At 40.5% G+C, this 27,561-nt stretch overlaps 1 protein-coding gene across 13 annotated transcripts in view; it reads right to left on the bottom strand.

Moving 5' to 3' along the window:
- PLCB4 (phospholipase C beta 4) overlaps positions 1–27,561 on the bottom strand; it is a 410,467-nt gene that overhangs the window by 14,223 nt on the left and 368,683 nt on the right. For all 13 annotated transcript variants that reach the window (XM_030821965.1, XM_030821969.1, XM_030821962.1 and 10 more), the window contains 5 exons: positions 22,183–22,232; positions 21,974–22,039; positions 12,814–12,929; positions 8,800–8,875; positions 6,488–6,663 (listed from right to left, as the gene is read on the bottom strand). In XM_030821965.1, coding sequence (XP_030677825.1) covers positions 6,488–6,663; positions 8,800–8,875; positions 12,814–12,929; positions 21,974–22,039; positions 22,183–22,232 — 484 coding nt within the window. The remainder of the gene's footprint in view (positions 1–6,487; positions 6,664–8,799; positions 8,876–12,813; positions 12,930–21,973; positions 22,040–22,182; positions 22,233–27,561) is intronic.

Genomic DNA, 27,561 nt, shown 5'->3' with positions numbered 1-27,561 from the left:
ACATATGGCTAGCCAGTTTTCCCAGCACCATTTATTAAATAGGGAATCCTTTCCCCATTTTTTGTTTTTGTCAGGTTTGTCAAAGATCAGATGGTTGTAGACGTGTGGTGTTATTTCTGAGGGCTCTGTTCTGTTCCATTGGTCTATATCTCTGTTTTGGTACTAGTACCATGCTGTTTTGGTTACTGTAGCCTTGTAGTATAAAGTCGGGTAGCATGATGCCTCCAGCTTTGTTCTTTTTGCTTAGGATTGTCTTGGCAATGAGGGCTCTTTTTTGGTTCCATATGAACTTTAAAGTAGTTTTTTCCAATTCCATGAAGAAAGTCATTGGTAGCTTGCTGGGGATGGCATTGAATCTATAAATTACCTTGGGCAGTATGGCCATTTTCACGATATTGATTCTTCCTATCCATGAGCATGGAATGTTCTTCCATTTATTTGTGTCCTCTTTTATTTCATTGAGCAGTGGTTTGTAGTTCTCCTCCACATCTCTTGTAAGCTGAGGTCCTTCACATCTCTTGTAAGCTGAATTCCTAGGTATTTTATTCTCTTTGTAGCAAATGTGAACGGAAGCTCACTCATGATTTGGCTCTCTGTCTGTTATTGGTGTATAGGAATGCTTGTGATTTTTGCACATTGATTTTGTACCCTGAGACTTTGCTGAAGTTGCTTATCAGCTTAAGGAGATTTGGGGCTGAGATGATGGGGTTTTCTAAATATACAATCATGTGATGTGCAAACAGGGACAATTTGACTTCCTCTTTTCCTAAATGAATACCCTTTCTTTCTTTCTCTTGCCTGATTGCCCTGGCCAGTACTTCCAGCACTATGTTGAATAGGAGTGGTGAGAGAGGGCATCCTTGTCTTGTGCTGGTTTTCAAAGGGAATGCTTCCAGTTTTTGCCTATTCAGTATGACATTGGCTGTGGGTTTGTCATAAATAGCTCTTAGTAATTTGAGATACATTCCATCAATATCTAGTTTATTGAGAGTTTTTAGCATGAAGGCCTGTTGAATTTTGTCAGCATTTTTTGCATCTATTGAGATAATCATGTGGTTTTTGTCATTGGTTCTGTTTATGTGATGGATTGCATTTATTGATTTGCATATGTTGAACCAGCCTTGCATCCCAGGGATGAAGCTGACTTGATCATGGTGGTTAAGCTTTCTGATGTGCTGCTGGATTTGGTTTGCCAGTATTTATCTTATTGAGGATTTTTGCATGGATGTTCATCAGGGATATTGGTCTAAAATTCTCTTCTTTTTTGTTGTGTCTCTGCCAGGCTTTGGTATCAGGATGATGCTGGCCTCATAGAATGAGTTACGGAGGATTCCCTCTTTTTCTGTGGATTGGAACAGTTTCAGAAGGAATGGTATCAGCTCCTCTTTGTACCTCTGGTAGAATTCGGCTGTGAGTCTGTCTGGTCCTGGACTTTTTTTGGTTGGTAGGCTATTAATTATTGCCTCAACTTCAGAGCCTGTTATTGGTCTATTCAGAGATTCAACTTCTTCCAGGTTTAGTCTCGGGAGGGTGTATGTGTCCAGGAATTTATCCATTTCTTCTAGGTTTTCTAGTTTATTTGCATAGAGGTGTTTATAGTATTCTCTGATGGTAATTTGTATTTCTGTGGGATCGGTGGTGATATCCCCTTTATCATTTTTTTATTGCATCTATTTGATTCTTCTCTCTTTTCTTCTTTATTAGTCTTGCTAGTGGTCTATCAATTTTGTCGATCTTTTCAAAAAACCAGCTCCTGGATTCATTGATTTTTTTGAAGGGTTTTTTGTGTCTCTATCTCTTTCAGTTCTGCTCTGATCTTAGTTATTTCTTGCCTTCTGCTAGCTTTTGAATTTGTTTGCTCTTGCGTCTCTAGTTCTTTTAATTGTGACGTTAGGGTGTCAATTTTATATCTTTCCTGCTTTCTCTTGTGGGCATTTAGTGCTGTAAGTTTCCCTCTACATGCTGCTTTAAATGTGTCCCAGAGATTCTGGTATGTTGTGTCTTTGTTCTCATTGGTTTCAAAGAACATCTTTATTTCTGTCTTCATTTCGTTATTTACCCAGTAGTCATTCAGGAGCAGGTTGTTCTGTTTCCATGTAGTTTTGCAGTTTTGAGTGAGTTTCTTAATCCTGAGTTCTAATTTGATTGCACTGTGGCCTGAGAGATAGTTTGTCGTGATTTCTGTTCCTTTACATTTGCTGAGGAGTGCTTTACTTCCAATTATGTCATCAATTTTAGAATAAGTGCGATGCAGTGCTGAGAAGAATGTATATTCTGTTGATTTGGGGTGGAGAGTCCTGTAGATGTCTATTAGGTCTGCTTGGTGCAGAGCTGAGTTCAAGTCCTGGATATCTTATTAACCTTCTGTCTCATTGATCTGTCTAATATTGACAGTGGGGTGTTAAAGTCTCCCATTATTATTATGTGGGAGTCTAAGTCGCTTTGTAGGTCTCTAAGGACTTGCTTTATGAATCTGGGTGCTCCTGTATTGGGCGCATATATATTTAGGATAGTTAGCTCTTCTTGTTGAATTGATCCCTTTACCATTATGTAATGGCCTTCTTTGTCTCTTTTGATCTTTGTTGGCTTAAAGTCTGTTTTATCAGAGACTGGGATTGCAACCCCTGCTTTTTTTTGTTTTCCATTTGCTTGATAGATCTTCCTCCATCCCTTTATTTTGAGCCTATATGTGTCTCTGAATGTGAGATGGGTTTCCTGAATACAGCACACTGATGGGTCTTGACTGTTAATCCAGTTTGCCAGTCTGTGTCTTTTAATTGGGGCATTTAGCCTATTTACATTTAAGGTTAATATTGTTATATGTGAATTTGATCCTGTCATTATGATGTTAGCTGGTTATTTTGCCCATTAATTGATGCAGTTTCTTCCTAGCCTCGTTGGTCTTTACAATTTGGCATGTTTTTGCAGTGGCTGGTACCGGTTGTTTCTTTCCATGTTTAATGCTTCCTTCAGGAGCTCTTGTAAGGCAGGCCTACTGGTGACAAAATCTCTCAGCATTTGCTTCTCTGTAAAGGATTTTATTTCTCCTTCACTTATGAAGCTTAGTTTGGCTGGATATGAAATTCTGGGTTGAAAATCCTTTCTTTAAGAATGTTGAATATTGGCCCCTACTCTCTTCTGGGTTGAATATCCTTTCTTTAAGAATGTTGAATATTGGCCCCTACTCTCTTCTGGCTTGAAGGGTTTCTGCCGAGAGGTCCGCTGTTAATCTGATAGGCTTCCCTTTGTGGGTAACCCGACCTTTCTCTCTGGCTGCCCTTAACATTTTTTCCATCATTTCAACCTTGGTGAATCTGACAATTATGTGTCTTGGGGTTGCTCTTCTCGAGGAGTATCTTTGCGGTGTTCTCTGTCTTTCCTGAATTTGAATGTTGGCTTGCCTTGCTAGGTTGGGGAAGTTCTCCTGGATGATATCCTGAAGAGTGTTTTCCAACTTGGTTCCATTCTCCCCATCACTTTCAGGTACACCAGTCAAACACAGATTTGGTCTTTTCACATAGTCCCATATTTCTGGGAGGCTTTGTTCTTTTCTTTTTACTCTTTCTTCTCTAATCTTGTCTTCTCGCTTTATTTCATTAATTTGATCTTCAATCACCAATACCCTTTCTTCCACTTGATTGAATCAGCTATTGAAGCTTGTGCATGTGTCACGAAGCTCTCGTGCCATGGTTTTCAGCTCCATCAGGTCATTTAAGGTCTTCTCTACACTGTTTATTCTAGTTATCCATTCATCTAACCTTTTTTCAAGGTTTTTAGCTTCCTTGCGATGGGTTCGAACATGCTCCTTTAGCTCAGAGAAGTTTGTTATTACTGACCTTCTGAAGCCCACTTCTGTCAACTTGTCAAAGTCATTCTCCATTCAGCTTTGTTCCATTGCTGGCGAGGAGCTGCGATCCTTTGGAGGAGAAGAGGTGCTCTGGTTTTTAGAATTTTCAGCTTTTCTGCTCTGGTTTCTCCCCATCTTTGTGGTTTTATCTACCTTTGGTCTTTGATGTTGGTGACCTACAGATGGGGTTTTGGTGTAGATGACCTTTTTGTTGATGATGATGCTATTCCTTTCTATTTGTTAGTTTTCCTTCTACTAGTCAGGTCCCTCAGCTGCAGGTCTGTTGGAGTTTGCTGGAGGTCCACTCCAGACCCTGTTTGCCTGGGTATCACCAGCGGAGGCTGCAGAACAGCAAATATTGCTGCCTGATCCTTCCTGTGGCAGCCTCGTCCCAGAGGGGCACCCACTTATATGAAGTGTCTGTCAGCCCCTACTTGGTGGTGTCTCCCAGTTAGGCTACATGGGGGTCAGGGACCCACTTGAGGAGGCAGTCTGTCCATTCTCACAGCTCAAACGCCGTGCTGGGAGAACCACTGCTCTCTTCAGAGCTGTCAGACAGGGATGTTTAAGTCTGCAGAAGTTGTCTGCTGCCTTTGTTCAGCTATGCCCTGCCCACAGAGATGGTGTCTATAGAGGCAGTAGGCCCTTGCTGAGCTGCAGTGGGCTCCACCCAGTTTGAGCTTCCGGGCCACTTTGTTTACCTACTCAAGCCTCAGCAATGGTGGTCGCCCCTCCCCCAGCCAGGTTGCTGCCTCACGGTTCGATCTCAGACTGCTGTGCTAGCAGTGAGCCTGGCTACATGGATGTGGGACCTGCCAAGCCAGGCACAGGAGAGAATTGCCTTGTCTGCCGGTTGCTAAGACCTTGGGAAAAGCACAGTATTTGGGCAGAAGTGTCCTATTTTTCCAGATACTGTCTGTCACGGCTTCCCTTGGCTAGGAAAGGGAAATCCCCTGACCCCTTGTGCTTCCTGGGTGAGGCGCCACCCCACCCTGCTTTGGCTTACCCTCCTTGGGCTGCACCCACTGTCCAACCAGTCCTAATGAGATGAACCAGGTACCTCAGTTGGAAATGCAGAAATCACTCATCTTCTGCATCGATCACACTGGGAGCTGCAGACTGGAGCTGTTCCTATTCTGCCATTTTGGAATGAAGCCCATGGATATATTTTTTAAAGTATTTTAGTAACTAGGTCATGATCTCTTCAAATGACTTCCTAAGCAATTCAAGAATTAGTATATTTTGTTTTTTCCTTTCAGATAATGCCTACTGTTGTGAGCTAATGTTTTTTTCTTTATTCAACAATGTAAAAGAAGATTAGACAAGTGCCGTGCTGTATTCTGTGAAGTATCTTTGAATAAGGGTAGGCACCTAAAATCTGGCATTGTAGCAATCATCAAAGGCAGAATGATGAACACACCTTTCTGCATAGTAAATCAAGAGCATTTCTAAGGAAAAAAGAAAAGACAACTTCTAATCCTATAGGACTAAATAGAATGCTTTAAAATGCATGGGGGTACAGCACATTATCCCACAGAAAATGGAGCATGGGAGACCTCATTTAGTTGCCTCAAATGAGAATTGGAAACCACAGCAAAAACACTTTGTTCTTGTGGCAGTATCTGTCACTCCAAAGTAATGTTGGGAATTTGGACATGCAGCCAGATAATTTATGCAGCTGGCATTAAAAACATTTTTTTGTTTGATTTATTTGTATAATGCTTCTATTTTCTACTCCTGTTGTGTCTCAATAGACCTTAACTGTGGCATACGGTAGACACTGAGTGAGAACCAAGCAAGCTGCAACCGAGCTATGATAAAAAGATGTAACAAACACCAGCCTTCTTCTGCTCAGGGATAAGTCCAGCTCATGGCTTGCAGTATTTCCAATGCAATATTCACTTTGCTGAAGTGGGCACAGGCCAAAATAAACCGATACTTTGCTGTTTCTTAATCAGGCCTATCTTTCCAAAATTCACAGAAGTCCTAACACTGTAAGGAAGGGAAATGGAGACTCTCTCCGCAGGTAGCCATTAAATGATCAGAACCTGGTCACTCTAGGAGCTCAACTGATTGGTCTTTAACTCTCTGTGTGTCTTTTCTTCCTAAGAGACTCCAGATCATTCTCCAAAGGCCAGTTCCAGCCCTACCATTTTGAAAAGTCTCCATGACCACTCTGAAAAGGTAGAGCTCCTCTGACCTGGATGCCTTTAGTGCCCATGACATTTTAAAATATGTGTCATATGCTACTTTGTTATCTGACTTAACTTTTCATATGGGTGTATTATCTTGTCAACACCTGTAAGCCCTCTGATGGCAGGGACCATTTCTTTCTTCTTTTTTCTTTTTTTAAAATAGAGATGGGGTCTTGCTATGTCTTGAACTCCTGGGCTCAAGTAATCCTCCTGCCTTGGCCTCCCAAAGCACTGGGATTACAGGTGTGAGCCACTGCACCTGGCCCCTGGGGGCCATTTCTATAGCTCATCTTGCTCATAATCAGCCATATGATGAGATACACAAAAGAGCTACATGTTGTATGTCAAATTGATTTCACTTACTACCTTGGCTCTCTTATACACACAAAATCAGCTTTTGTTTTTAAATATTAGATGTTTACTCTGGACATGGCAATTCCCCCACCTGTCATGGGACAGTTTCAGCTGCTGGGTTTGCTGCTCGTGGGCATTGATGAGTAGCTTTTTCAGCAGCTCACACTGCTGGCTGAGGTGCAGGTCTCGGATTTCTTGCTCCTCAGCACTGTGGGTATTGATCATTTCTGACCATTCCTTCGTGTGCTGTGCTACAATCTCTTTGACCTGTTCAGAAAAAAGGGGACGGTGCCATTGTAATCCTCATAGGTCAGGTATGAACCCAAAAGCACAACATTATTCAGGTATTTCAGATTCCTCCCACCAACTTACTTGGTGAATCATGAGACACCTATAACCACCAAAAAATAATATGTATTAATCAATGGGAAGCAGGAAGTTATTGCTTATTAAAATAAATCAATTGTTTTGGCTCTGAATAGTTAACTGTGAACCCTTATTTTACTGCCTCACTTAGCAACACTCTATTTTGTTTTTTGTTTGTTTGTTTTGTTTTTTTAGACAGAGTCTGCCTCTGTTGCCCAGGCTGGAGTGCAGTGGCATGATCTTGGCTCACTGCAACTTCCACCTCCTGGGTTCAAGCGATTCTCCTGCCTCAGCTTCCCAAGTAGCTGGGATTACAGGTGCGTGCCACCACGCCCAGCTAATTTTTGTATTTTTACTAGAGACAGGGTTTCACCATGTTGGCCAGGCTGGTCTCGAACTCCCGATCTCAGGTGATCCACCTGCCTCAGCCTCCCAGAGTGCTGGGATTACAGGCGTGAGCCACCACACCCAGCCAACACTCTGGTTTGTGTGGACCTTGGGCTCTTTTACCAGTTCCATCAGGATTCTCTTTATCACCTTATGTTTCTCCAGCTTCATGTCCACGAGGCCACATGTGTGAATAGAGAGCTGTGTGTTCTTTTATTTCTGGATCATGACTTCCTGTGTCAACCCTGATAGACACTAGGGTAGAAAGTCCTCCCCACCCAATATCCAAGCTCTTTGCAGTGGGGTTTTGCAGCACCTCTTGTCAAGAGTTGGAGTCTATTTCTCCAGCTCCTTGAAGTTGGGTGACCTGTTAGCCAATGAGATAGTAGCAAATGTGATGCAAGCAGAGGCTGGAAAGTACTTGCCCTTCTGCTATGCTTGGATCCCTGTGGCTACCCTCTGACTGAGCCTGTGCTAGCCTGCTGGAGGTTGATAGGTCATGTAGGAAAACAACCAACAGCCAGCCAACTACCAGATACATAAGTAAGGCCATACACCCCCTGCTGACAGTAGATACACAAGTGTCTCCAGCCAAAATCAGCAGAAGTACAGCCCACATTTCTGACCCACTGAACTGTGACCTAATAAACTGTAGTAGTTGTTTTAATGTGCTGTTCTTTGACACAGTTCATTATATAGCAAAAGCAAACTGATCCTATGGCCAAGGCTTTTCTTATTGATGCCAAGCATCTAAGAATCATGACAGTTTGCACAACTACTAATTTTCAAACATTCCAGTTAAGAAGACAGAGTGGGGAATAACTCTTAAAGACAAATGGCTTACTGCCTCTATAGAGTTCATGCCCTACAAAATATACAGCTACCACGGAGAACATCTTGAACAGCTTGGCTGCTCCATGCATGCAGCAGGGCCATTGGGCCAGATGACACAGCCACATATAGATAGATGAGGCTGGCTGGTTTGACCACAGCTATTTTTGGGAGCTTTCTTTAACAGTTGTTGCTGGTTTTTTTTTTTCTTTTATTCCTTTTCATTTAAAAACTATTATTGCTGGAAGAATTGTTTTTGTTCTTAACTGGGACTTAACACTTAGTTCTCCAAATGCCCACAAAGTTGATTAAAGTCTCTCAAGCTCCTATTTTCTCCTGTCTTTAAGAAAATGTGAGTAATTAGGCTTCTCTTTTAGAATATCAGCTCTTAATTTTTTCTCATCCCAAATTTCCATATAAAGTTAGGATGGAGTAAGTATCACCTCCCAATTTGGGTGGTTTTCTGTCCTATGTTTAATGTTATTTCTATAGGGAAGTATATTCTGTATTTTATTTAATATTTCCTTTTAGTATCCTCATTTATTGTTTTACTTGATGCCTCTGAGGCAGGCAACATAAATATTGTTAGCATAGTTCAACAGACAAGACAAAAGAAGATGTTCCATGAAATGGCTGTTCTTAAAGCCAGTGAGTCTGAGGCAAACTTGAACCCTGGGCTCCCCTGACATCCCAGATCAGCTGCAGGCTACCAGACCAGTTCTAGGCTACTGTTATTTCTGATTTACACTAGGTACTCCTTCTAAAAAATTACAAAGTGCCTTCTGCAAGTCACTGCTGTAAAAATGGGCATTTTCTTACCTTAGATTTGTGATCTGATGTCAGCGTCTGAATTTTGATTTCTGTTTCTTTTTTCATTTCGAGACAATTACTTCCCCTGAAAATGGAAAGTTGCAAATGCATGCTAGAAATTAGATATTTTCCCATTCCCATGGGTCTTTGCTACAAAGCTTTCTGATGAAGATAATATATTCATCAAATATGAGATGTCATGGCTCATTGGGCAACACTGGCCTTTCTAGTAATAGATTCACACCTTACAAAATATTATGTTTCATGATTACTCAATTCAACCACTACACAAAGAGGCACTTCAAACCTAACAATTATTTCATTGTTAAGGGGCTGTTGTCAGTTTCCATTTTGGTTCCTGTTTTTCTTCAAGCTATTTTTCACTTATTCAATAAAATATTATTTGGGATGAAAACTGGAAAATAGGTCCTCAGACTTGAAGTGAATTTTTCCTTCTTCCATTTCGTTATAAAGCCAGATTTTTGTCTTTTAAATATGCCAGTGAAGGAGAAAATAGCAATCCTTGGCACCACAGGGCAATTTTTGCTTCTTATTCTATTGTGAGTAGGAAATATATGCTAGGCGAGTGCCCAGCAACTATTACTGCTTATTTCAGTGATTATGTCTTCCTTTTGGAATATCCACATCGCTGCTGAAACAAGAACAGGCCCTGAGCTTCGTCTTCAGCATGTATACCCTAGGTTATTATAGCTCAAGTCAGAATGCTTCATTATAATATAATTCCAAGTTCCTCTGACAGAAGCATTACTCTAAAAATGTGAGGTCTCGCATCAAATCTAGCACTTCTCAATGGCTGGCACTGAGCAAGTTTCTTCTCTCTTCTGTTATTCAGTCAGTTTGCAGCACTGCCGAAACATTCTCGTGACTTAATTCTAGACAAATCTTTCACAGTAAATGCAATGAGAGGTTTTATTCAACAGTCTCATCTGAGGGCATAAGGGCATGCACTCGTAATATTTATTTAAAAATCAAGATTTTATTTTCCCCTTTTTAGTGCATCAACCTTCTTTTTATTCGGGCTATGCAAAATAATTTCTGTAATTTAGAATTTTCCCAACTTTAGCTTGTCTTTCCTTGTTCTCCCATTCATCTTTTTGCCATCACCTTAAAGATCCTTGAGTGGAAAGCATATGAGAGGCAGTCATTAGCCAAAGCTGGAAGCACTTGAATAAAGCTTCCCTTTCCCAGGTCAATCGTTCCTTTCAGCTGAGTAGGTAAGAGTAAGGGGAGACCTTTCATTTGTTTCAAAAATAGATCCTGCATGAGAAAGCTCCAAGGACTGTCACAGTTTCCCCTTTCACTAACTTTTTAGCAACTCAGTTGCAGTTAAAAGTCCAGGGAGGCTGGGTGCAGTGGCTCACACTTGTAATCCCAGCACTTTGGGAGGCCAAGGTAGGCAGATCAGTTGAGGTCAGGAGTTCGAGACCAGCCTGGCCAACATGGTGAAACCCCGTTTCTATTAAAAATACAACAAATTAGCTGGCATTGCAGCATGTGCCTGTAGTCTCAGCTACTCAGGAAGCAGAGGCAGGACAATTGCTTGAGCCTGGGAGGCGGAGGTTGCATTGAGCCAAGATTGTGCTACTGCACTTCAGCCTGGGCGACATAGCAAGAGTAAGTCCAGGCAGTCTTGATACCATGGTCAATATTAATGATGAGAAACTCTCCTCAGATACGGCTTTCCAGAAGAAAATATCTGATGTCTGATTTTGAAGTAACTTTTAAGGTATTGCTAAGATTCTACTGTTTAGAGTACTTGGAAATGCTCTGTGTGGAGAGCCTGGTAGGAGTGCTGCGTTTGACAGCACAGGCTCAGGAAGAAATCTACAGATTAGACTTTTCCAGTCTCACCTACATTTAGGATAAAACAGGGCTTTATTTGTTGAGAGACCTCCAAGAGCACTCAATAGCCTGTTTTGGGTGTTAAGTGTTATACCAGGAACACTTCTAATAACTACCAAGTTTATAATAAATTACATTTTGATCCCACGTTATCTTTGAGAGTAAAAACAATCATGAGGTAAAGATATATTTTATCCATTTTTTTAATTTCTAAAGGTAGCACCCATGACTGATTGAATCAGAAAATTGTAATATTACTTTTAGCAAAGAAATTTACTCTATGGTGCTTGGGTCTGAAATCTCCTTAATAAAGATTTTTGGTTTGGTTAAAGCCAAAACTGTGTTTCTAAATACACCGATCCACAAAAATGCATGAAACATTTTTTGAAAAGGTATCTTGTAAATACAAATAACCTTATTCTTGGAGAGTACTATAAAGTTGTCAACAATTTGCTCCTTGGTATTAGAGTCTACGTCTACCATCAGTTTCAATATTATAGCCTACAATGTCATTAAATATGAGAAATTAATTTACAAAAAAGAAATAGGCCAAAGCTGATGTGGTTAGAATCCAGAGGAATCACAGGTCCTCAGAACTTACTGTAATCACTACCAATATTGCCACATGAGCTCTGAGGTGGGTGACTCACTTACTCACTTAAAATATAGACCAAAATGTTTTCTAACCAACAGGCACATTTCTGCCTCAATGATACACAGTGAAACCTACGGGAAAAACAAAAGGCAGATGATACATAATAACAGATGCTCAATAATCACTGCCTGATTTGTATTTTTCTGAAAAATACAACATTAATAACAATGAAGGTGCCTCTCAAATAGTGAGGCCTGAGACCAGGGCAGGCATTTTAATTACCCACCATTTACTCCTCAAGCAAATTACACTGGTTTCATGTCATGAACTTAGATCTTGGGATCTGAAATTTCAGCAATATGAACCAATGTCCAAGAAAATTATAACCAACATAATCTGTTCTGTTTCTAGGTATATCTTGAGCGACTGTTAAAACAAAAATAAAAAACAAAAACCAAATGCCAAAAAGCTAAGTAGGAAAAAGAAATCCCATTCTCCTTTTCTCTTGTGCCAAAGGTTGTGGAAAACTAGAAGACATCAGCAGGGACTGAATGAAAGAGATAAAAACCAGAGGGAATCCATGGAGAAGGTCAAAGGCAGGAAAAATAATTTATCAGATAAATAGAATGTATGCGTGGTCTCACGGAATTTTCCCCAAAGTATTTATAAAGGGAAAAAAGTAACCTGACAGTGCAGAAACCTGTCAGATACCACCTTAACCAAGTCATCCAGGTTAACATCACCAATAATGGGACATATCAATGTCACACCCCCATCCCCCCAAAATCATGGACTGAGAAGGAAGCAGCATCATTTCCATGATGTGCTTGCCACAAATGCATAACCTCACTCTCATCATGAGAAAATATCAGACAAATCCAAAAGGAGAGACATTCTACAAAACAACTGACCAGCTCTCTTCAAAAGTGAAAGTCACAAAAGACAGGGAGAGATTGAGGAATTATCACATACTGAGATGACAACTAAATGCTATGTGCAATTTTGGAGGCGATCCCAGAGTGGAAAACAAGCACTTGTGGAAAAACTGGTAAAATGTGAAAAATCACTGTGGCTTGGTTAATGGTATTGCACCACTGTCAATTTCCTGGTTTGACAACTGTACTATGATTATGTGAGATGTTAACATTTAGGGAAAGTGAGTTAAGGGTATAAGGGAACTCTCTGTAGTATTTTGGAAACTTTTCTGTAAATTTAAAATTAGTTCAAAATCAAAAAGGACAATCAATTCTCAGAGTAAAGAGGTATTTTTTCAATTATTTGAGGCCAAGATTTCTTTCTCATATTAGAACTAATTATGATGAATTAAAAGATTTCAGAATCTCTGCTGAGAACCTTTCCCAAATCAGAAGGTACATCCACTCATTGACCTGTTATGATGTTAGAGCATTCAAAAGGAATGAGTTTCTTACTTTCCAGGAATAATTTTTAATGATGAAAATCAAGTCAACACTAGGTTCTTCCTTGACCTAAACAGCAGCAAAACTGTGGGAAAAGACAAAATATAAACATAGAGAAAGTCTTCAGAAGGAAATAAACAGTATTACCCCTTCTTCTTCATTGCCTTCTCTAGGATTTTCTCATGAGTCGACTTCTCTTTGTCATACTGTGCCACAATTTTGTCAACTTGCGTGCAGTGTAACTTCTGCATGGTACTGTGTTCCTGAACAAGAAGGATTTGCAGTTATGAACTGGACTCTTAGCATGGCTCACACCATATAGGGCTGGCATAACTTTCACCAGCTTCCCTAGAGTCTTCATTTAGAAAGTCAAGGAGTAACCAAATCTGAGAATGGTGCAGACTCCAGATCTCCCATTCAACACCAGTTTTTTGTCCAAGGGCATTCCCAACATGGGAGTCTCTAGCCTCAGTCCAGTGAACATGCCCAGTTCAAACGCACTCCTGCTCAGCAGTGAGTAGTGCCAATCATCCTGAAGTCCTTTCTTCTACACATACACATCTCTGTAGTATTTCTACCCATTCATCTTTGTTCTGCTGTTGGAGACATGTAATTAGCCTACTGCCCCTTCCACACATTGGTCCTCAAACATGCAAGTTCAGCCACCATATTTCTTCTCTTGTATATGCTAAATGTAACTATTCATCATGTGACATGGTTTCTAAACACCTGCATATTTTGGAGCTCTTGAATGCCATCATTATATAACGAGAGTCATCACTGTGTTTGTCACCATCAGCTGAATTTGAACCTACATCACTTAATATTTTCACTGGCTTACTTAACTAGAAGCAGTTGATGAGGATAAAGTATTCAGGAGCTATGGCCTTCTGTTTTACAGATATTTAAAATATTTTCCCATCTGCGTCACGTAACCATTGAAATTGGGGCTGCGATGCTTTGGAAAGTAGGTATTTCAATATAAACATTATTTCTTCCTGGACAATGAAAAAGGCATTTAGCTACAGCCAATGACTTACATGAAATCAGATTTCTTTAGCTGCTCAGCCTCCCAAGCCCAGAGGAAATCAGTACAATCAGAAAGTTCCAACTCTAAATGATACTTGATGTTATAGCCTAATATTACTCTTGAGAACCAGAGAAATGGGATGCTATTCATGACTGGAATGGGTGTACATGTTGTTCAGGTTATATAACCCCTCTCACAGTCATATTTCCTTTCACTTACTGAAAAAAATGAGTGCCTTAATTTAAAAGCAAATTTATTTCCTTTCTAAGGTAGGCTTGACTTTATGCAAATCTAATCCATGAACTTCTTTTAAAGGTTTCATAAAACATAAATGGGGAAGGAATTTTTAAGTCTTTACTAAGACTTCCTTAATTTCCTAGCTAAGTGAATTAACACAGGACTTGATCTACAATTCACTTATATATAAATTCTTTAGAAGTGCATTCATGCACAAGGCCTCAGCATTCTTGTCTTTAGGAGAAGGAGTGGAGAAGGGTGATACTGGATAGGAAGATTCCCAACATAGGAACTAACGGTGGGGACAAAGGCTAGGTGGGCTTGCTGTGGATCTGGGCTTAATTTGTAATTGGAATGCCCCCTAAATCTAGCCATATTATCAATGTGTGTGCACCTTTGTGCTATAAACACATTTCCTCCAGAGCTTCTGCAATGTGGCACTGGGTTAAGGACATGAGTTCTTCAGTGCTGGGGTGAGTCACTTACCTTTCCAGAGTATGCTCATCTTTATAATTGGGATAGTGACATTTACTTCATAGGGTTGTTAGGATTAAAAGTAAATCTAATGTATCAAATGTATGTTACAGCTTATTCAAAACACAGTGACATACAAACCTATCTATACTATTCAATACCCATGATAACATACAGAGAGTGACTTGAGATAGGGATATCAATCAGACTAATTAAATCAATAAATCTTTCCTCCATGCTTGATCTACTGCCCCAGGAATAGAGGAACATGTTGATGTATCCCTGAATGTATTTAACTACTCTTGTAATACTTTGGTACCTACTAAAATGCCCTCCTCCTAGTCTTCTTTCTAAGATTTAGAAGTCATTGTGGTTGGCTAACACACGTGTTAATTTTTCCTGGGGAAAAAATTAAACAAATAAGGAGCTTTCTGCAAGTCTCAAAATATATCAGAAGTGCCACAGTCCTATATTATCTTGCAAATATCATTGAAAGGAGGGTGAAGACTATTTCTTTAAATATTTTAGTGCAGAACAGGACAAGTAGAGACTTTGAGGCTTGGATGTAAATTGACACAGATTTTTTCCTAAGAAAATATTTTGGCGAACCTTATTAATCCAATTAGATATAAGGAATGGGGCTCTTTGTACCACAAAGTTGTTTATGCTGGATCAACTCTATGTAATATGCTCTACAAGAGCAGGGCAGATCTTTTCTCTTTACCAGTACATGGCACAAAGCCCGGTACAAAGTAGATGCTCAATAAGTATTTATTGCATGAATAAAAAGTCAGCATAGGAAAATAGCAAGAGGACTTAGATTCTGGTCCCAGCTCAGCCAATAATTAACCAACTGCCCTTGTGTAACATATGTAAATCTTCCCAGGCCTCAATGTCTTTATTAGAAAACTGAGTTAGGGTTGGGCACAGTAGCCCATGCCTGTAATCCCAGCACTTTGGGAGGCTGAGGCGGGTAGGTCACCTGAGGTCAGGAGTTCGAGACTAGCCTGGCCAACATGGCGAAAACCCATCTCTACTAAAAATACAAAAATTAGCCGGGTGTGGTGGTGCACTCCTGTAATCCCAGCTACTCTGGAGGCTGAGGGACGAGAATTGCTTGAACCCGGGAGGCACAGGTTGCAGTGAGTCGAGACCATGCCACTGCAAGACAGAGCAAGACTCCATCTCAAAAAAAAAAAAAAAAAAAAGAAAGAAAGAAAAGAAAAGAAAACTGAGTTAGGTACCTTTGCCTAACTGAATTCATGAGTTGCTTATGAGATGCAAGGTTACTCAACGTATGCAGAAATAATTTGAAAAACTGAAAGCATATTGAATTAAAGTGATTATAATTAACGTCAGTAACAGGAAAGCTGGTCCTGAAAATTTGTCTCTGTTTCTCTTTTTACTCAAAACTCCATCCCTGTGCAGTAGGCAGTGATTGCCAAAGTGTTTTGGGATAACTTGATTCCCAGACACCACTTGTCCTTTCAGAAAGAAATGGGGATCCTAATTACTGATTTCCATGTGACTCTGGTCAAGTCTCAGCTTCTTGTGCTGTAAAATGAAGGAGGCATGAAATGATCTCTAAGTCCATCTTAGCTTAAAAACAAATGTCCATTATTGATTTTATTCTTTTGTTCCTTAGTTAAATCATGAAACACTATGGAAGAGACATACATTTCTCATTCATTCAAGCCAAGAGTACCAAAAGTAAATGTGTTGACTTAAAGTAAACCTTACCTGGGACATTTTGGGGAAAAACATGTATAGCATTCAGAAGAATTTGTGTATGTTTCTTATCCAAGTTAAAAGAGTAAATTCAGCTTCTTTTGGGGAAAACTGCTGCTGCGATTCATTCTTGTGACTGATGTGACTATGGGCGTGAATGATCGCACCACAGAGAGTGCCGAAAAATTGGAGTAAATCATGTTTGTTCAGCATGTAACTCTGAGATTACCAATAGGTGGACTCTGAGGGCAACTGCTGTGTCTCTGCCCCTTTCCACTGCAAAACTAAGTTATAGGTCTGGTTCTAAGGTCTGACCATGAATTAAAATTGATGAGTTTAACAACAGTCTTGGTGCTGTCAGCTAAATTGCTTGCATAGCAAACAGAAAATTTTCCATCAGGAGCTTTACTGAAAATGCCAGAGTTTGGTAGGCTTCTCAGGCATTTCATTTGACTCATTTAATGTTGATACTGCAAACTGGTGGCCTAAGGAATGTATCCTGCCTGCAGATATAGTTTTTAGTTTTGGGGTTTTTTTTTGTTTTTTCCTATGCAGTTTCAAAAAGAGGTTGAATTAGAGGCCGATAGTAAAAGATCAGGAAATTCAGATAAGCTTTCTGATTTTTTGACTCTCCTTTAAGAGGACACGACTGACCCATCTACTCTCCAGGCACCAATGGTGGTAGCTCAGTCTGACTTGGCCTGTGGATAGAGATGAGTGCTCCCAACTTTTGTGGAGTCAACACCTGCCCAACTTCCCTCAGCTACTTCCTGCTTGGTCCCCATAGGCATTTGAATTGTAATTCCCCTTCTAACATGTTACTGGAGATATGTATCCAACTTTGGGTTTTACATTTTTGGCTCTAAGGAATTGACCTCATTGGACAATTGAAAAGCATGCCTGTCTCTTAATGAAAGTAACTGCAGCTCTGGATCCCAGTCATGTGCTGGGGTAGGATTATTGTTAATTAATTCTCCTTTTTCCGTGTCTCATATAATAGACACTTGAAAAACCATTACCCTAGTTTCCATTTCGAATTGAAGTGGTTCTAGAAAGTATGAGACAAGTAGAAGTTTGATTGCCAGTACATTCAGAGGGTCAAAGGCAGTTGACCATTGCCATTTTCCAAAAATAGGCATTTTAATGAGCATTTTTATATCCATTTGGGGTGCAAATGGTCATTACCCCCATCTTTTCTTCTCAATATCCTAACAGCAAATCGCACACCTATTTGCAAATGGCAGAACCTCACACTCACACCACTGTTCCTTTTCTATCTGGTAACTAACCTGCAAGTTTGGAAATAAGCTGTCCTTGGGGCCCTACATTTATTTCTTAAACTGCTGAGATTTAGTTCACAGATTCTCTGCTTCTCTTTAAGTCTAAAAAGTAGCATTATTTATCTAGGCCAGGAGTGGCCAATCTTTTGGCTTCCTTGGGCCACATTGGAAAAAGAATTGTCTTGGGCCACACATAAAACACTGACACTAATGATAGCCAATGAGAAACAACAACAACAACAACAAAACAAACAAAAAAAGTCCGTGCATAAATCTCATGTTTTAAGAAAGTTTACAAATTTGTGTTGGGCTGCATTCAAAGCCATCCTAAGCTGCATGTGGCCTGAGAGCTGCATGCAGGTTGGACAAGCTTGATCTAGGCTGATACGTAAGAGCTGAGATCTCCCTACAGTTGCTGGATATAGACTAAATAATAGTCCCTGTTCTCAGCTACCAAGTGCTGTTTGGGCCAGGGGCACAGTAGTAGGGAGAGTGCAGCCCAGGCCATATTTCTTCATCAGCAGGTCATTTTATGACATAAGGCTTTGGGGTGGTAAGCCTTAGCTCCATGTTGGGTGGCTGAAAGCTATTATAAAAGAGCTGTAGATGTCCTTTCACAGAAAGCATGTGGGAATTAATTCTCACTATTATGTGGCAACAGGATAAAACCTCTGTCTCTCTAAGGAGGCTTGATAAGTGTCTTTGCAGGCAATTAGTGGGGTTTCTACTAAGGGGTCAAGAGATAGTAAAAAGTGCTACATAATGTTCTTAAAAAAACAGTCCTCAAAATTTAGCATGCAGAGGAGAGGAGTTTATTTAAAATGTATTTCTGTATTTCCAATACTCTTTTCTTAGGGATGATAGCTAAGTGTCAGATAGGCACAAGAATACATAGTTTGTAAAGCCTCCAGCTCTTGGCCCAATGACCTTATGTTGAAAAACCAGTCCTGAAGGAACCCAAGATATTTGTGCCCTGATAGGTTCATGATTGCTCTTAAAAACCTGTTACTGAGACCACAAAGAAAAAGATGTGTGGAGAGAAGAAAAATTAGTGTGGGAAACATCAGAGGCAGCTGAGTATAGTGCTTACAAGTCTCAGTTCTCAAGCCAGGCTGAATTTGGTTCAAATCCTGATTCCACCACTTAAAAACTAGGTGATTTAATGAAGTTGTGTTTTTTTAAGTATTAATAAGCTAATCTGTTGAATGGCTGGTAGGCTATAAAAATGGCCACAATTATTTCCCTTTCTGCATCCACTCCCACTTCTGATGTAACTTTGTCACCTGTCAAAAGGTAGAGACCTCATAAGGCCAGACTTAAGACCTACTTTGGCCAAAAAATGAGGTGGAAGTGATGATGTGTCAGTTCTGAGCTGGGGCCACAAGAAACCATGGTGATCTGCTTGGTCTCTCAGGACCCCAGCCATGTGAACAAGCCTGGACTAGCCTGCTGGAAGACAGGAGACCACATAAAGCAGAGAGGAAGCGGTTTAACAGAGGCTTTCCTAAATCAGCCAGTCCCAAACTGGTAGTAACAGCAGATTCATGAGTGAATACAGCTGAGACCAGAAGAACCAACCAGCTAAACCCAGCTCCAAATACTAATGCACAAAATTGTGAGCCAAATAAATGGTCACTGTTTTAAGTCATTACATTTTAGGGTGGTTTGTTACCCTGCAAAAGCTAACCGATACAAAACTCATATAATTATAGTACTCCTTTACATAACTGTTATGAGAATACCTAAGAATATGTGCTTAAGCAAGTATCATTATGTACAAGCTAGTATTGCCACTTTAAAAGTGTTGACTGACAGAAAAATCAGTGTTAGGATAAACACGTCATATGGAGATCAGGCATGAAGTATGTCCAATGGTAATAGATTCACCACATTGTCCCCCTCTCCTTAACCAGTTTTTCATTTTTTGGTTCTAAAGACATGTTTTTGTTGTTGTTGTTTTGTTTTGTTTTGTTTTGTTTTTGAGACAGAGTCTTGCTCTGGTCACCCAGGCTGGAGTGCAGTGGCACAATCTCGGCTCACTGCAACTTCTGCCTTCTGGGTTCAAGCGATTCTCCTGCCTCAGCCTCCCAAGTAGCTGAGATTACAGGCACCTGCCACCATGCCTGGCTAATTTTTGTATTTTTACTAGAGACAGGGTTTTGCCATGTTGGCCAGGCTGGTCTCAAATTCCTGACTTCAGCTGAGATCTGCTTGCCTTGGCCTCCCAAAGTGCTGGGATTACATGCATGAGCCACCATGTCTGGCCTAAAGACAATATGTTAACAGAGCTGGCATCGGTATATATTAGGCAAGTAAATATTCATTATATTCTTCATCTTAGAAGTTAGCTTGGGCCGGGCATGATGGCTCCAGGGAGTTAATGGACAACTCTGATGTAGGTTAAGTTCTAAAAATTGAGGGGCATCCTTCCTTAATCACAGTCCTGATAATCAGCAGTATATCAACACTGCCCAAAGTTGATAGTGATTTTCCCTAATGTCCCATGTGCTGTCACTGCATTTGACCCAATGAGGGAACTTGTCCACTTAGTGAAGCATCCCATATCCTACACAGGAGTATGGTGCAAGACTACGGATTCTGGACTCTTGATTTTGGTTCAAATATCAGCTATGCTGCTTCCTAACTCTGGGACATCAGATAACTTCACGAATTCCTAATTCCTTCACATGTAAATAGAGACTCACATAGAATTTACCTTACAGGGTAGAGTGTTAAATGAGACAATGCATATAAGGTGCTGAGCACAGCACCTGACAATTACTGAGCATGCAGGAATTCTAGCTGCTATTATTGCTGCTATTATTACCACACGCCACAGCATATTTTCTGGCCAGGCCTCAAGAAAATATTAAATGAAGCCAAAATCTTTATGTTTCCAACCAGCCCAAAGGCCACTGAGGTGTCTGCTCAATAAAAGAGATCCAATTTAAATGCAAGAAAAATCTGTTAGATAGTGCTGCAGCATACGGGCACCCACTCTATTCCGAATAATTAAAGTCATTTAAGGTGCTTTCTCTCTTATTTCTCATTCTTACTCTTTTTCTGTTGGCTTTCCATAGTTCAGCCTGTTGTCAATAACGAACAACATTGAAGTCCCTACTTTAAATTGTTCTGTCTCCAATAACCCCATTGAGCAATGTAAGGAATTTCACTGAATGGAATTATTCATGAAACTTAGAAACAGTCTTTGAAGTGAAGTGACTGTATCAGCAAATCCATTGAGCCCAACAGTTCCGTAATACAGGAAACATTACTAGGATAAGATTAGGCCTAACTTCTCAAAGGAGCACAAACTCTTAAAGAAATGACAGGGTTCCAGACAATGTTCTCGGCATCTCAATATGTGGAATGATTAAAAGGTACATCACTCAAGCCAAGTTCTGAAGGACATGCCTTGGTTTGAGGCTTGGGTCAGAGAATAAAGAAATAGGAATGCAAGGTTAGTTTAAAAGAACTCAGAAGTTCTTTCAAATTAATAAATTATAAATTAAGTTTCTCTTGCTCTCGTTGCCCTTAATAAAAGAGGACAGACATTATCTTACCAGCAGCAGCTGGTTATTATACGTCCTTAGGAAGGAAGGAGGTACTACCTTTTTCTTCTTTATCTGTGAGGGAGTCTGGAAGTGATGATGTTTGCGTGCCATGAAGTTTTTCAACCCACGGGAGAATTCCTGGGGCCACCTCCTGCTGTTCTCTTACAATTTGCAACTAGCTTTTATAATTTTTCACAATCACTGTCAAAAGACCACTTCTTATGGGTAAAAAGCAAAAATAAATCTATTTCAGAAGTAGGCTACTGGGCAAGGTTTACATAAGGGAGAAAAAGCGACAAGTGTTCTCTCTCTAGGTGCTATGAGTGGGAGGTTGACAGATTGCTAGCCTCACCCTCCATGCACCACTGTGTATGGCAAACTATGTGACAGTGACCTGGCAATTTAGGTAACTAGTGGCTAGAATTGTGAGCTGGTCTTCAATATTTTATATAATCATGTTATTAGTGAAATAAGTTTTTTTTTTTTTTGAGATGGAGTCTTACTCTGTCACCCATGCTGGAATGCAATGGCACGATCTCAGCTCACTGCAACCTCTGCCTCCCAGGTTAAAGTGATTCTCCTGCCTCAGCCTCCTGAGTAGCTGGGATTACAAGGGCACACCACCACACCCAGCTAATTTTTGTATTTTTAGTAGAGATTGGTTTTACCATGTTGGTCAGGCTGGTCTCAAACTCCTGACCTCCTGATCTACCCGCCTTGGCCTCCCAAAGTGCTGGGATTACAGGCGTGAGCCACTGTCCCCGGCCTAGTGAAACAATTTTTAAATGGATGAAGCTTTGTTATGCATTTGAAAGAATTGTTAGAAATGCAGACTACAAACAGGTGACAAGCACTCCCAAACCGATTCTATTTTTTAATTTCATTGTTAACCAGTTAGAATGAGTTATTGCTGTTAAGTGGTCTGATCAGCTTCAAAGTAGTGTTTCTGGCTACAAATGATTCATCCATACATAACACAAAATAGTAGCTTTAAAACACTGTACCTTTGCATGTTTCTTCTTTAAAGAATTTAGCTCCTTCTGCTGTTTCTTTAAATGCTTCAAGTAAGCCTTTGGGAGAAAAACAGAATCAAAAATAGGTTGTTTTTCTTTTTTGTAATCACAATGATTACACTTGGTGAGAAACAAAAATATATTGGTGTCACCAATATGTGTAATATAAGAGTGCTTGCAAAATAGTCAAGCAATTTTACCTTCATCTGCTTTAAGTCTTCTATCCTTACTTGAGGGATAAGTTCAATACCTAAACAAACAAAAAAAATTAAGTCACTATGTATACTAAAAATCAGAGAGAATAACTGGTAATATAGAATTGACATATTGAAATCTCATCGAAAGACTTTGAAGCAGCTTTACATGTGATGAATATAAACATCTTAAGTTCCCATTACAAAGCAATTAACTGGACAATTGAAATGTTGAACGTCTTAACTTAGGTCAGGTTTCCTACAAGCAGAGCCTGAGAAGGGGATTCAAGTGCATGTGATTGATTGAGGGCAGACTCTCAGGAGAAACCCCTAAGGGAATGAAAGAAGTGGAGCAGGGCAGAGGAACAAGGTAGGGTGTGTTTCTAGTAGAAATCCAGCCTCAGTCTGATCCTGCAGGGAGCTCTTCAGTACAAATGGCACCCAAGAGTCGTTCCACCTTGGCAAAAAGAGGCTGGGCTTTTGTAACCCTGGATCAATCAGCTGAGGGCTACAGAGGTTTCGCAAAACCTTTCAGGCAAGGGAACTCTCACGGTCCCAGGGCAATTCTCTGGAGAAGGGCAGGTGAAATGCCCAATCAACCAAAATTCACAGGAGCTGTGAGATGGAATAGTGAACCCATAAAGGGGAGCTGATCAGGCACGAAAGTATCTATTATCCTTACTCTTACCTTTGTATTTCAAGGTATATCATACCAGTCAACTAATTCCCAACTCTATTCTCAATTCAGTCATTGTGAAAGAATAAAACATTTTTTTCTGGCTTCTCCCTTTTACCAAATTCAATCTTAGCATTTAAGCAATGTACTATTGAGCATAGCAATGCCTTAAACATACAGGAAATAATAAAATCAAACCAGTGTATAACAGGATACCAGGAGGAGCTAGGGTAATACACTAAGTCATCCTGCTGAGTGATGCTAGGCCAGGTGTTGTCATGGCAACGTTGTAGCCAGATCCTCAGTTTCTGTTTGACTGCAGATTTTCATCTTAGGCAAAAAAAAATGAATGTGTACTCTGTGCTATAATTGATTTCCATTAGAATCCCAAAGGCTAGGTATGATATATTCAAGAAAGATAGGCATCAAGTCCCAGGCTCCTGTTTTTCCCTTTTATTCATTTTAAGATGTGCACATTCAATGATAGGGTGGTCAGGCCACAGTAGGGAAGTTTTGGCTGAGGGAAATCAGCCTTGTGATCTGTAACATTTTATGATTGGGGTATAAGGGGTCCATGGGGCTCTCTACTGATCTCCTAAGTTGGCTTTCACAAGCTATCTCTCTAGTGACTGAGGCAGGGTAGGGCAAGGGAGTGACTCCTGGCACACAAAGAGCTCCCTGTCTTTAGGCCTCAGCTCTCTCGTCTGTAAAATGAACATACAGGATTTGGGGAGTATGCAAGGTCCTCCAGAGATCTAGCAAATTCTAAGAGTTTGACCCAGTCTGATGAAACTTACTTTCTCTCTCTCAATTTTTATTTTCTTTTTGGTCTTGGTTCAACTAAGTCTTGATAAAAAGGAACCTACAAAAACATAAACTTCCCTCAACTACCTGATTTTGTGTTTTGGGGGAAAGACACAATTTGTAAAAATGTTGGTTCCCATAAGTGATTTAGTTAGAAAAAAAGCCCACACTCTACAGAAGAGGACACAGTTCCATCTGCGTTCCAAGAACAGCCTTCCTCATAGAGTTTTGCACGATAATGGGAATGTTCCACGCGTGGGTCTGTCCAACTGATGGCCTCTAGCCACCTGTGGCTCTTGAGCACCTGAAATGTGGCTAGTGTGAATGAGGAACTCAAGGTTTAACTTTTAAGTTAATTGTTAAATAAATTCAAATAGCCCCATGTCGTTAGTGGCTACTATATAGGACTGTGCAGGTCTACAGGGTTCCCTGGTATGAAAGTAGGTTAGGCAACACATTTTGGGCCCCAAAGGTTTTGGCTAATTGAAGTTTCACTACATAAAGTTTTTGTTCATATCAGCATAGTTCCTTAACAACTTGTTTTCTCTTAATCGCTAATCTGGAAATTAGGAGCTGGGTTTTCTTAATCCTTTGTTCTTAAAATTAGAAAAAAAAAATAAAGTCGTGTTGGTGCAGTCGTTGCTGTTTGGCTGAATGTCTAAGAAAAACAGTTTGGAATTTCACACCTCCCCACGTTCATAGATGTCTGCAGCAAATGCTCTCTGCTCCAGCCACACACTATGCCCTCTCTACATCAGCTCTTCCAGTTCACTTCCAATTGGCAGCGTCTGAATGCCGAGAATTTATCCCTTCCGTGGGAACCCTCAAGAAAAGGCTGACAGGAGTCAGGGTATACATTCCCCAGCTCCCTCATCCCTCTAAGAGGAGACCTCTGAGAAGTACATCCAATACCAGCCCCCAGAGTTTCTCCAGGGCATTAAGTTCCAGGTGCCTACTGGCAACTGGCTTTAAAACATTCTAATTACTGGCTGCCTTCCCTCCCTGGTGTCACTTCTTCACATCTCTATCCATGTCCACTGCATCCCAGAATAAACTACTTGCACTGGAAGCCTTCTCTCAGGGTCTTTTGGGTGACTCAAATTAAGACAGTTTTCTAGAAAGAAATGGAGGCTTGCTTTCTCAAATGACATCACTTCCCCCAAAGGCTCCTGGAGTAGAGTTTATTGCCCCCCCCACCCCACCCCAATCCATGGAGAGGCGTGGGAAGAACACCTACAGACTTCTCTCTTGTACTTCCATGCCATTCTCCTAAAAACTATCATACAAAAGAACAGACCTCTCACTTACACCAGGCTCTGCTGAGCCTAACTACCTCCACATGTGTCCTTTTAGGTCACACACTGCCCTGCCCCATGAACTTCAGTATCTGACTTGTGGTTTTCCTATGCAGGCATTCCCAGACATCCAACACAGTGATTCAATATGCATGAGAAGAATATGCTGAGTGACTTTTCTTTCTGTTTCCTCTGATGCCTTCCATTCTAGAAATCTTCATCTCCACTTTACCTCAACTCCCACTGACAGTGGTAAATGGGATATTAACACTGCTTGAAACTGCCCCTCCTCCAAGACAAGTAGCTTAGAGTAACCTCTTTCTGACTGCAATCTCCATCCTGCCAACTTCACTCACTCCCTCATACCTACCAAGGAAGCTTTTTACTTTCATCTTATTCCTGGTTCCCTTTAACCTTTTCCTTTCCTAGCAAAGTCTCTCTCCTCTAGTATCTACCCCACTGGAACATTAACCTATATATTATGATCAGGGTGGCAGACTGAGTGCAAAAATGGCCAAAAAATTCCACCCCTCCCTGTTTCCACACCTACTTACATGTGACTTTGGAACTCCTCCCATCAATATGTGGAATCTGTTTCCCCAACTCTTGAATCTGAGCTGGGCCATGTGACTTGCTTGGGATGATGGAATGTAGTGGAAAGGATGCCATGCCAGTTCTAAGTCTAGGACTCATCAAGGAACCTGACATACAGATGGTTCAACTTACAGTGGTTCAGCTTTGTGATGATGCAAAAGTGATATGCATTCAGTAGAAAGCATATGTTGAATTGTGAATTTTGATCTTTTCCTAAGCTAGGAATATGCGCTGGGGCTGCAGCAAACCTCAGCTCCCAGTCAGCTGTATACTCTACAGTGTACTGCATTTAATAAGTTACGTGAAATATTTAACACTTTATTATAAAATAGGCTTTGTGTTAGATGATTTTGCCCAACTGTACACTAATGTAGGTGTTCTGAGCACATTTAAAATAGGCTAGACTAAGCTAAGCTATGATGTTCGGTAGCTTAGGTATTAAACACATTTTTGACTTAATGATATGTTCAGCTTAGGAGGATGTAACTCTGTCATAAGTCAAGGAGCATCTGTACTTTCACCTCCATTTTAGAACACTGCAACTACCATGTGAACAAGCCCAGGCTAAGCTGATGAGAGTCCACAAGGAAGACAGCCCACTTGCCCCAGCCAATGACACGTTCGCTGAACCCCAAACATTTGAATAAACATAGCTAAGATCAGCTGAGTCACTGATACTAATCCACCCATAACCAGAAAAGCCATCCAGACAACCTCATGAGCTATAATAGATGCTTACTTATTTAAATTACTGACTTTTGTGATTGCTTGTTACACAGCAATAGCCAACTGCTACAGTGTCATAACTTAATGCTCTTCAAACTTTTGGTCCCAGACCATACACATTATGATAATTTCAGGCTTGCAACTCTCTAAGCTGTACTTTGTCCACAGTTGTTGCTGAGTTTCTGGGCACTGCTGAAGAAGTAATGAGATCAAGCTACATCAACTTAATACACGCCACCAACTCTCACCAGGGTCCTGTGTGCTATGTGGCAGACCTTCTCCTTATTTTTTGTGGATCATTCTATTCCAGCCAGGGGCAACTCCAAAGCTTTTCTATACTGTTGTTTTTCAGTTCTACCTCTACCTTTCTCAGCAGAGAGCAGCCACCTAACCAACTTCTTAGATCAGATAAAATCTATCTGTGTTATACTACAAAAATGACCACTATTTCTTTCTCCTCTAATCAAGAGGTAGAGTCTATTTCTCTACCCCTTGAATATTGGTTCACTTTGTGACCTGCTATGGCCAATGGGAGACTAGCAGAGGCTGGAAAAGGGCTACTCTTTAAACTCAGGGAGTATCATATGAACAAGCCTGCTCAGGCTTCAGGATAATGTGAAACAACTTGCCAAATGACAGATATGTGCATAAGGTCATTCACATCTACCTTCCAGTCAACCTATCAGCTGATCACAGGTGCATAAGCAAGACACAGAGATTAGCCAAGCCAGCTTAGACCAACCAACCCAGTGAAACAAGATCTCAATAAATGGTGGTTGTCTTAAGCTACTAAAATTTGAGGTCATTTGTTATGCAGCATAAGCTGACTGATACACCATCTGTCAGAATTCTTCCTGTCTATCCTGAAACTTCTATTCACTCATTCTTCTTGGCTCAGACAGAACATATCTCTTCCTTCCTTATCCAGCTGAATTTCACCCCTTCTGTTGATTCAGATCTTCCTTATAGCCTTGTTTTACCATGTACTCTCTTTTGCATTTTCCTTGTTTTTCTTTATTAGTTCCTACCAACATGCTACTGTCCTCCAGAACAACCATTTTATGTCTTAAATTATGTCTCACATTTTTCTAACCATGTTTCTACCCTCATCATCCAATCACCCCTGGTTCAACAATAATTTTGTAGTCTTCACTTCTCTGGACTTGTCTACAGCGTCTTCTCAAAACTAATCCTTCTTAGAACATAGATCTCTCTTTTTCCTTTTTTCCCATTCCTTCTGCCTTCTAAGTATTCTTACTCTGTTTCTCTGTCCCTCCTTCTTCTTCTCCA

The sequence above is a fragment of the Nomascus leucogenys genome, chromosome 11, assembly GCF_006542625.1.
Source record: "Nomascus leucogenys isolate Asia chromosome 11, Asia_NLE_v1, whole genome shotgun sequence".
Classification (NCBI taxonomy): domain Eukaryota; kingdom Metazoa; phylum Chordata; class Mammalia; order Primates; family Hylobatidae; genus Nomascus; species Nomascus leucogenys.
The sequence above is the reverse complement of the archived record's forward strand: the minus strand, read 5'-3'. Positions and strand labels throughout refer to the sequence as shown.